Raw genomic sequence first — 10,945 nt, 5'->3', positions numbered from 1 at the left:
GTGAAGAAGGTCTATGGAGTCCTCCATATCTGGTAGCTGTTGTCCCTTGGACTGCTCCATTGCTGTTCCTGTTTGATTGCTGGAGGCTTTGAGACATGCAGGCCACAGTCCTCCTGGCTCTCAGGACTCCACTCCTGTCCAAAGTGTTTCTGCTCATGTGCACAGACAATGATCTGTGGTGTGTCTGGTAAGAGGAAAAGGTGAAAAACCTGTTTAAACTCAGTTTGCCACTTTTTATTCATGGATTCAAGTTCTCCTTCATTTCAGCATTTCATCATCCAGTCTGGTTTGTTTGAAAGATAAGCTATAAGGGGAGTCCACTTACAAGACTATACTTTCATAATTCTTTACATTTTAAATTTTTTTGGGTGGGCATCCTGGTGGCCTTATAAAAACTATTCCACTGATTTACCATTGCACTTCCCCAAATAGTGTTGGATATACACTCAGTTTCCAGCTTATTATGTATGTCTAGCTATACCCTACCTACCTCATCGATCATTTTGGAGGACATAGTTAGTGGTGCTGTTGAACTTTATTGCATTATACAGATATGTGTTTGTTTGTAATTTAGCCAACCTTCCCCATAAATGGGGTGGAAGTAGTTTTTTTTTAGAAAGTCAGTGTAACGTTAATGTAATACAGCATAACAGCAATTTTCACATATTCAGTAGAACTCCTCAAGACCTGTAAACAGAGCTTTAAGACTGTTTTAGCCAAGAACGTAACAAAAGATAGGAAACAAAACAAACCTTCACTGTGTAAATGCACTTCCTGTTTAAATCCATGTTGGTCATCGACTTGTTCTGAGCGATTAGCTTCCTCCTCATGCTCTGTGATCATCCTCTGCAGCCACACTCAGATGCTCACTGATCAACAGCCTTAGCAGCTGCATCTGGGATATTTTAATCAACTGTCAAACCCTCACTTACAGCACACAGTTCATCGGTGTCTGTGTGTGAAGCTGCACAGAAATAAAAGCCAACTACATCTGGCTACAAACTTTAGTAAAAAGTATTATTACACGAGTAAAATGGGTTAGAATTCTGTGAAGTAGGCTACAAACAGTGTGATCAAATAGATTATTGATTATGTAATTATGCATAACCATAACCACACAACTGACTGGGCAAAGTAAGCAAATGCAGGTCAAAGGCTCAAAATACATTCCCACCTAATTTGCAGTATTCTGGTACCCTCAAATTAGTAAGTAACATTTAAAGTATTAAATAAAAATGCAGGAGCCTAAGAGTGACCCTTTATCGGGGCATTGAAGGTTCTCTCTACAATCAATAAGGGCCCATCGAGGCTCTTAGTGTTCTTGCAAATACATACAGATCTAGGGAAATTAATACAGATTCAGTAACATAAGACTGGAGCTCCATTGTCTGGCATCCAGTCAAGACAAAAGATGCAAAAGATGTGACCTTACATTTAAAGAGATTCGTGAATCCCAAAAGGTCTCATTCCAGCTTGAAGCAGGAATGGTAAGATTGCCATCTGCTGGACAGGAGCTCTGACTCATATTGTAAATGCCTCACTTTACTGTCTGTTGATGATAAATGGGAGGATGGATAACTGATGTAAAGAGCGAGGACAAATTGCAGGAAATCTTCTCTTCCTGTGCTCTTTACCTTTTTCTTCAGGGTACCTGTGTAATGTGCCTGAAAAGTAGGCTATATAGAGTAAGTATAAAGTCTGACCACAAGGTGGTAGTCAGGTAATTTATCAAAAGGGGAAAATGAACAAATGCAACTGTAGGCCCATTCTATCTTATCCAATTACAATTTACAAAAATATAATAATTACAATAATAAGACAATAAAGAAGAACACATGTTCCTTCATGGTGAAATTGATTAGGCCTATTTTTCTGGCATGCTCCAAAGAGTTTAAGAGGTCTGGGAAACAACTTGAAATAAATATGTGGTTATTCATTTCTTAAAATGATCTCTCCATTTTTGTCTCTTTGATGTAATATTTTAAATTTAGGAAGTAAAGAAGAAGCATGTGTGATTCATCAGGTCAGGTTTGAAATTTAATTAATCTACAATGGATTACACGTTTACACTTTTGTCAGATAAGACAGACTGAACCAAAAACATACAAGTAAAACATTGTACAAGTATTTCTAATCTACGCCAATTAGTTCATAATATTGCACCACTAACTCCTGTGTTGTTTGTATGTATAAAAAAACAGAAATTGGGACAGAGAGGTTAAATGTGCTGATGGTGTCCTCAGTCCCACCATTATTTGAATGTGTGTGTGTGTGTGCAAGCCAAGGTGTGTGTCAGTCACTGGGACCGGTGTGCAAGGTTAGTTCTGATTGATAGGGTTGCGTCGACCCAGTGGTTTGGGTTTTCAATCATGGAGGTCCACACAGCGACCTCCTCTCCGGTGGAATCCATCCAGCTGACATCCTCCCCATAACTCTGACCTACCATTAAGAAAACACACACTTTTTGTTATTATTTATGTTGAAGTCATTACCACAGAAATCCTCAACGCATCCCAACAACTGACCACTGTTCCTGTACGTACATGCATGCATATGCACATATACTACCACAGCCCCCCCAAACTGAAAGCAGTAACAATCCCAAAAGTCTACAGAAGTAGGCCCTGCCCTCTGAATACTACAACGTTATGTTAAAAGTCTGTTGACAACGAGCAAAACCTCATCAAAGTTCTCACTTCCCACCACTCTACTGACATCATCTTCCTTTAGGAAACCCACAATGAGACCGAGGCTGCTGCACCATCAGCTCCATCTTGAGTTCTACACACTCCTTTTCGAGCACCGACTATGCACAAAACACTAAAAAGAACTACTTCACAACAACTACATTTCCACATTGCTCACATTTTTAGCAATATGTGGATATTTAGCAATGCACAGTAACGTTGGTTACCTTGAAAGGACCTCTGATGACAAGACCATCTGAAATGCCTGAAATGCCAAAGGGATTGCAGAGAAGCACTGGATGGAAATACTGTCACCACAATCACTCTAACACCACTGTAGATCAAGCATAAAACTGCTTTTATGGCACCATCTACAAATCTGACCAACCAATCAAACAACTCCTTCAATGTCTCATCCCCTGACACAGAAACTGCAGCCCTCCTACAAGCATAAGAAATGTCAAGTGACCCATAAGCATTGAGTAGTGTGTAGCATTGAATTTCTAATCACAGCTCGGAAAAGCTGAATTTTAAAAGGAGATGCTCAAGCTTTATTCAATAACTTGCAAACCTTTTGTCACCTACTGACTTGTAGAAGACAGCCCAAGATAAACAGGGAGTGAGTTCATTTAAGAAGCCCACTGCCAACAACAGCCCGGAACTGAGTGACTTGATAAGATAAGATCCTCAGCATAGACCAGGCTCCACAAGGACTGAAGCACAGGAGAACAAATACAGTCCCTAATCACCAGTGCACTGACAGCTGCTTTAGAACAAGGTAAAGATAGGAGGATTGTTCCCCTGTCTGGTCGCTTATTATATCATCTGTCACAGAAGACTATGCTGAAACTAGAAAGAGCCCCAACAAATGACCAATCTTTCAAAATGTTCACTTTTGTATGCTCATAATGAAACCAGCAAACTACCCAGATACAGTGTATGGTATCAAGATCTGCATTAAAAAAAAAGCATCTGTGTGATTTTGAGGGTGTCATTTAGTGTAGAGACACCCACCAGTTCCACAGCTCAAACGAACCCCTCCCAGGACATGCTGCTTTAACCCTTCGCGCTGCCAGACAGTCAGCTCAGCGCAGGCCTCTCTCAGGTCGCTGGAGTGGAAGCCATCATACACCATGGTGTGGTTGTAGGTGGGGTTGATGGAGCGCTTCACCACCCGCGTCTTCTGACCACTCTGCCGACTGGCGTCTGGGAGTATGTAGCTTGTGGGGTGTGGATTATAATAAAGAGACAATTAAATTCAGATTCAAACCACAATTCAGTTATATTTAGATATGGTGGGTATGTATACGCAAATTAGATGTTTAACCTTACATTTACACAGTAAATAAATAGTCAAATTATATTCTACAAATAAAACTGCTGCAAGGATAGATAGATGACAAAAGATCAGGAAACATGTTGCAGAGCTGACCCACCTTCTGACAAAGGAGTCTATAAACCCCCCTTTGTTGGCCAGGAGACCTTGAGCCTCCCGAAGCCAGATGTGAAGCTCTCCTGTCAGAGGCAATCCACCACCTTAAAACACACACACACACACACACACACACACACACACACACACACACACACAGTATGAGACACGTGATTAAGGTGAGACATAACTTCCATCCATGATGTGGTTGCTCTGCTCACCCTCAAATCCGTCTGGGATGAACTTTATAGAGAGCAAGATGGTCCCACGACTAGTAATGGAGTCTGGATTCAAATTAACCTGTGTCAAGGGGTGAAGGGTAAGCCGAATAAAGAAAAAAACATAAAAGCAAGGGAAAAGGTACAGGAAGAAAGATATAGAAAAAGCAAGGGGGAGGGAGGCAGAAGTGTGAAAAGCAGGAAAAGATTAAGGTTACATAAGACCTTAGTTGAAATTCACAGCATGTCTTCCTCTCCCTTCAGCTCTCCTAGACACAAGAGACACTTCTCACTGTACACAGACAGACACACAGACACACACACAGACACACACACACACACACACACACACACACACACACACACACATTTGAATGCAATTCTTGTCAGCTCTTCCATACCCGCGGCTGCAGGTCCTGCCACAGAGGCAGAGTGCAGGTCCAGTCCCAGAGGCCCAGAGACACCTCCACCTCCCCCAGGAACACGTTCCTGCTCAGGTGCTCGGCGTGCCATACGGACAAGTTCAAGGTCCTGCTCCGCAGCTCTCCTATCCGCACTTTATACTATGAGAGAGGAGACCAGAATAAAGAAGTAAACTTTAAATCTGGTAATTTATTGATAGGATATCTTCAAGATACAAGTGACTGCAGTGCATGTTGCAGGACACGTGGAGGAGAGCTGAGGGAAAGATGGCAGAAGGGAGATATTTGTGAAGAATGCCACTTTATGTAATATGTAAATGAGAGTGTCTCACTCGGAGCGTCTGATCATAGACTGGGTTAAGTGTCTTCTTCTTCACTGCAGTTTTCTTCTTACTGTGACTCGACTTGTCTGGCAAGAGATAGCTTTTAACGTATCTGTGAAAAACGCACACACATAAGACATTTTTTGACTGACTTTGTACATGAGCTTGTTGCTGCAAGATGCACATTCACACATGTACTGTCACTTACGGATCAGAGCGATTCTTGCGTGCTGGAGCGATGTCCTCACAGCGATACACTTTGACTTGCAGCTCCTCCTTCTGGGTGTCGTAAACCAATGAGAATTGGATACTGCCCCTCACCTCCACCAATCCAAAATCCCCTGAGCTGAACAGACTCATCATGCTTCCACTGAGCTATAACACATGCAGAACAGAGATCAGCTCCTGCGTCATTGTCCGGAGCTGAGTCATCTTGCGTCGCTGGATAGCCAACTGATCAAGTGCGTGCGTGCGTGCGTGCGTGCGTGCGTGCGAGTGAGTGAGTGAGTGAGTGAGTGAGTGAGTGAGTGAGTGAGTGAGTGAGTGAGTGAGTGTGAGTGTACCGTGTAGCCTGAATGAAGGCTGCTGGTGGAGCTGCTGGTTTTCAGAGAATTTGGATCCGGCTCCGTCAGGCAGCTGCTCAGAGAGTCAGTTTCCCCGTTGTGACCGTCAAAGTCTTCCTAAACGCACACGCACACACACACCAATTATTCTCAGATACAGCGTCACTAGCAATCATCTCTGGCCCTCTCCCTATTAGCCATATATCATGTCCTTCAACTACTTATAATATAAATACTTAATACTCCCCTATTAAAAAGGCAAAATGAGTGAGAGATAATTTAGACATTTAAATAATTCACCTCAGGTTCCTCTGAGTAGCCATTACTTCTTCTTTCACACTCTATGAGCAGAAGGAGTTGAGAATGAGTTAATAATAATACTAAGAGACAGCTAAAGAGGTACAGAGGCATTGATTGAGAAACATCCATACCTTTGGATGATGAGGAACTATTGCTATGCTGGAGACCCTGGAATTGAAGATAATTATTCATATTTAGATGATTTGTTTTTCAAGCATGAAAAAAGCAGCAAGCATACACACACAGACCTGTGCTAAGGGTGTTTTTGTTGTGGGTGTGGGTACAGGTTTCAAACTTCCTTGACTCCTGAAAAACACAAAGAAGATATTGGAAAATGCAGCTCCACACACGTTACAAAAGTAAATAAAAAATAAATAAATGTTCTGTGACTCACTAACCCGCCACTCTCCTCTTCTCTTCTGTCCTTCAGTCTTGTCTCCTCAGGAGAGGTGTTATTGTTGCGGGAGGTTTCCTCTCTCTCTTCATTAAACAGTTCAGTCAGGGGCACATCTGTTACCATGGCAACAAATGCAGAACGGTCACTGGGATATCCCTATTACAGTAAAGAAAACAGCCCCACAGGCCTGTAAAAGTAATACTGCATTAACTGAAAACGTACCTCTGTTCTTGGTCTTCCTGTGGCGTATGGTGGCGTGGACGAGTGCACATCCTGACGTCCAGTTGCGATGGCGTTTGCCGAGTTCCTCGCTGAACCATGCTCCTGACAGGAAGCGGAAACGTGACAGATCTGTCTCTGTCTGCTGGAGGACCCTGCAGCATTGAAATTACATGACAAACATGACTAACTGTTAAAGTCAGCTGATGTCAGCCATTTTCCCAAACTAAACAGTCACAAAGATGTGTCAATTCTGCTCATTAAAAAAACACAAAATTTGACTTGCCAGGTTCCCGTTTATATTAACAACAACATGTTCACTTCTCTTTGATACATTTGCCACACTGATAGTAGAGCTGAAAGGATTAGTTGATTAATCAATTAACCAATTGATTTGTCAGATGCAGGAGCTGCTCCGCTCTGTAGGCAGAAACAATTTCATTGTGTTGTTCTTTGACTTCCCCCACTGAGGCAAGTTTGGCAGCTGCTGCTAGGCCCCAGACCCTCAAGAGCCCCCAAAAGCTTTGGGTTCACAGTGTAGCAATTAATTTGTTGTAATCTGACTAATTGAAAGTTTGTTTGGAAACGTGCATTATTAAAGCACAATATCAACCGACATGATAAGGGTCTTAAAGTGGGTCCTATATCATAGAGGGCCCCTGTATCAAAACTACCATCAAAATTATTATTTCAGATGGTATTAAGCTTACATGCTTTCATATTACCAAAACAGTCACACAGCAAACATGCACTCGTACAAAAAGTGTATTTTCAACCTTAATCAAAGAATGCTTGTACTGCATAATACAATCAAGGCATTATCATCCTATCAACTTTTTTGACTTGACGGTGTTATCCCGTCTCTGACTATATATATATATATATATATATATAACTCTGACGAGTTATCCCTTTTGATAGGAAGCGTCAGATCAATACAAAGTTATTCTGAGAGGTCATCTTCATCCAATGATGTAACATTTCTATCCAGATGGGAGTTTTATCCTCTAGGATGACAACGGCCCCCATTCACAGGGCACGAGGGGTCACTGAATGGTTTCATGAGTATAAAAATTATGTAAATCAGTCACCAGATCTCAACCCAACTGAACACCTATGAGATATTTTAGACTGATGTGTAAGATAGCGCTCTCCACCATCATCATCAAAACACCAAATGAAGGAATATCTTTTGTAAGAATGGTGGAGAGACTTGGACAATTTATCTATCTATGCAACCTTACTGAGATATTTAATGTAGTTATTTCCTTTCATTTGCCACCTGTCTGTATGTAAATGTAAATCACTGGACAAAACTGACAGCTAAAAAGGATAAACAGTCACCTCTGACCTTACACGTCCTTCATCGCGATGACGCAGATCCAAGTCCCGCTCTAAGACCTGCAGGATGGTGGACTGCTCCTCTTCTGTCAGGTGGCTCAAGTCAAGAGAAGAGTCAATCAGCTCCCCCTCCATCCCTGAGTGAGAGGCAAAACAACAATCCTTAAACAAAAATATGGCACCTATTCATCTCTAATTACATGTGAACATGCTTCATAATTGTTAGAAAACAATCCGATCCCGATCGTTTTGTGGTTCGTATCCTATTATCTACTGGCTTGACCTGTGAGTTGATTCTGAAAGCAGTTACAAGATCTCGAGAACAAAGTGACAAAAAGCAGGGTTCAGTTCACAATGTTCTGAGGGTTAAATGAGACAAACAAGGATATATACAGTACATTTTTTAACAATCACTCCATTAACTTAGATGACATGAGAATAGAAAGATGAGAAAGAGGCACCAGAGGAAAGGAGGACTGGTTCAAGGTTGGTTCACGCAGATAAATATTCAGGAAGGAAAACAGTGTTACAATTTATGATACAAATTTATGTTACCAATAATTGAAACAGATGAGAGAGACTTTGTTCAGAGTTTTTACAGAAGGGAATGTAACATTATCACAACAATAATTAAGAATTGCATGCAAGTCATACGCCCGCTGATTGAATTATCATTTCTAATCAGTCACACACCAATTACAGCCATTCTCACATTAAGGCAGTCCATTTAAATATGACTCCCTCCTCACTGATCCCTGAACATTTTGACTTGTTAGACCAGTGTTTCCCAACCTTTTTGCCCTATGACCCCTTAAAATGAAGCACTGTCCACTTTTGCAACATGTGAGGGATCACATGTTGCATATGTCAATATAAGTTGTGAGTAGATTTTTCCTTCTTAGATTGTTTTATTGGAATAGTTCTTGAGGCCTTAAAAGTTAAAAGTGTTCTGCTTCTCAAAAGCAAAGGAAGTGTCAAGATATTATTTTATTTTTATTTAACAGGCATATGTTTTATCTTCTATCTTATCCTGTAAATTATCTTGAGATACCTTTGGAGTTTATCTTGTGGTTTCCCATTGTTAAACCATTCAATACACTTAATCAAAGATCATTGATCAGTGTCCTGTAGCTTTGGTGCCTCAGTGGGCGAGGACACATGCTGTGTCAGGTAGCTATTCCTGTTTTTAAATGGCTTTCTTTCGCTCCTGCTCTAAATGCTCTCTACTGTTAAGTAGTACTTAAATTACAAAAGGCTTGGAAATTAAACAAGCTGCCATTACGTGCTTTGACACTTGTTGCGCATGTTAAAAAAGGAGGAAAGCAAACGTCTGTATGTAATTAACTAACCTGCTGCACCACAATATATCCTGTGTGTGTGTGTGTGTGTGTGTGTGTGTGTGTGTGTGTGTGTTCTTGTTTACTACATTCGTGGGGTCCAAATACCGGGAATACAGTATACTTGTGGGGTCCAACCAGCTTTGTGGGGGCAAAATAGTGGACCCCACAAGGTTAAAGGGCTGTTTGAGGATTAAGACTTGGTTTTAGGATTAGGGTTAGAATTAGGTTATGGTTAGGGTGAGGGTAAGGGTTAAGGTTAGGCATTTAGTTGTGATGGTTAAGGTTAGGGTAAGGGGCTAGGGAATGCATTATGTCAATGACGGGTCCCCACAAAGATAGTGAAACGCACTATGTGTGTGTGTGTGTGTGTGTGTGTGTGTGTGTGTGTGTGTGTGTGTGTGTGTGTGTGTGTGTGTGTTGCCTTGAGGCGGTTACCTTTGAGTAATTAACGCATGCGCAAAGTGTTCCTCCTGGGGTTATGAGTTTGGCAAACAGAATATCATGCAAGCGCACCACAGTTTTCACATCCTGACACCTAAACCAACACAAAGAAAATTATAATATTAGCGTTAGTAGTGGAAGACATTAACTGTATAATGTATTGTAATAAGTAAGATTTGCATTGGTGTACTTATCTGATTAAACAGTTACGTTTATTTTCGAAAGATTAATAAAGTATCTGGTCAAGCTAATTTACATGAAGTTTCCTTTAGGAAAAATAGGCCCATGCAGCACTTTCCTCAAATTGAACAGCGCGAGAGACAGGACACCTGTCGCCACTTTTGGATTAAAGATTAAACTCTCCCCTTTCACATTCATTACAAATACACACAGAGAAACATAAAAAAAACTGTTTTACCTTACGTGAGAGCTTCCGCCTCTTCCATCTGTGAAAAGTTTTGTAAAAAGTTGTCCAGATTGCGGTGTGTGTCGAGGTCGGTCGAGGTCTGTGTGCAGAGTAAACGGAGTGAGCACGCCCTCCACACAGAGGCCACAGTCAGCTGGGAGGCGAGCATGAGGCGGAACAAACAGAAAATACAGAGAGAGGAAGGTGTGTGTGTGTGTGTGTGTGTGTGTGTGTGTGTGTGTGAGATGTGACACACACGGATGTTTCACCAAATGGCAGGGTGGAGGTGGGATGTAACTTTCCTTCTTGTCCACACCTGCTAAACACACATTTGGCCACACACTAAGGTTGCTGCTGCACCTACAGCAGCCTACTATGCACACATATGCAACTATGACACATATCTATGCTTGTTTTAAAGGGAGTAAAGCCAGCAGCACATGATGCCTGTCTCAACTTGTGTGTGTGTGTGTGTGTGTGTGTGTGTGTGTGTGTGTGTGTGTGTGTGTGTGTGTGTGTGTGTGTGTGTGTGTGTGTGTGTTTGTTGGGGGAGGGTGCATTCAGAGTGAGAAAGACCTGTATTCAGTCCTGTCCTTTGTCAACAGACTTGGATGACAGCCACACTCAGTGGCCAGTTGGGAAACGTTTTTATGTGGGCTTATTCAAGCCTGTATAGGTCTTGGCTCAGACTGCATCTGGTGCATCCAACCAGCTATCCCGCTGCTCCCCTAAAGGCCTCCATCAGTGCTCTGTCCCTGCTGCATGCTAGGATCCCTTCTGACAATCAGATATGTGCGGATTAATAGGTGATTCTTATCTACAGATACTGGGAGTATGTCTCTGGTCGCACCCAGAT

The 10,945-nt window shown here is 41.8% G+C and overlaps 1 protein-coding gene across 4 annotated transcripts; it reads right to left on the bottom strand.

Annotated features, from left to right (window-relative positions):
• Nucleotides 1-2,015: 2,015 nt before the first annotated feature.
• Nucleotides 2,016-10,321, bottom strand: sytl1 (synaptotagmin-like 1). Of its 4 annotated transcripts, XM_035993270.1 has the most exons (16): nt 10,102-10,321; nt 9,678-9,777; nt 7,913-8,039; nt 6,565-6,716; nt 6,344-6,455; nt 6,194-6,251; nt 6,077-6,113; nt 5,946-5,986; nt 5,646-5,762; nt 5,291-5,457; nt 5,092-5,194; nt 4,739-4,900; nt 4,341-4,419; nt 4,124-4,223; nt 3,702-3,907; nt 2,016-2,439 (listed from the first exon to the last, which is right to left on the bottom strand). In XM_035993270.1, the coding sequence occupies exons 3-16, from the start codon at nt 8,035-8,037 to the stop codon at nt 2,297-2,299; spliced, it is 1,602 nt and encodes a 533-aa protein (XP_035849163.1). In that variant the 5' UTR covers nt 8,038-8,039; nt 9,678-9,777; nt 10,102-10,321; the 3' UTR covers nt 2,016-2,296. The 4 variants fall into 4 exon arrangements, with proteins under 4 accessions (XP_035849163.1, XP_035849160.1, XP_035849161.1 ...); XM_035993267.1 differs by having other exon boundaries at nt 5,946-6,113; nt 7,913-8,038; XM_035993269.1 differs by lacking the exon at nt 2,016-2,439 and adding an exon at nt 2,522-2,952 and having other exon boundaries at nt 5,946-6,113.
• Nucleotides 10,322-10,945: the final 624 nt, after the last annotated feature.

Source organism: Sander lucioperca, chromosome 16, assembly GCF_008315115.2.
Source record: "Sander lucioperca isolate FBNREF2018 chromosome 16, SLUC_FBN_1.2, whole genome shotgun sequence".
Taxonomy (NCBI): Eukaryota; Metazoa; Chordata; class Actinopteri; order Perciformes; family Percidae; genus Sander; species Sander lucioperca.
Note: the sequence above shows the minus strand (reverse complement) of the source record. Positions and strands in the feature narration are given on the sequence as shown.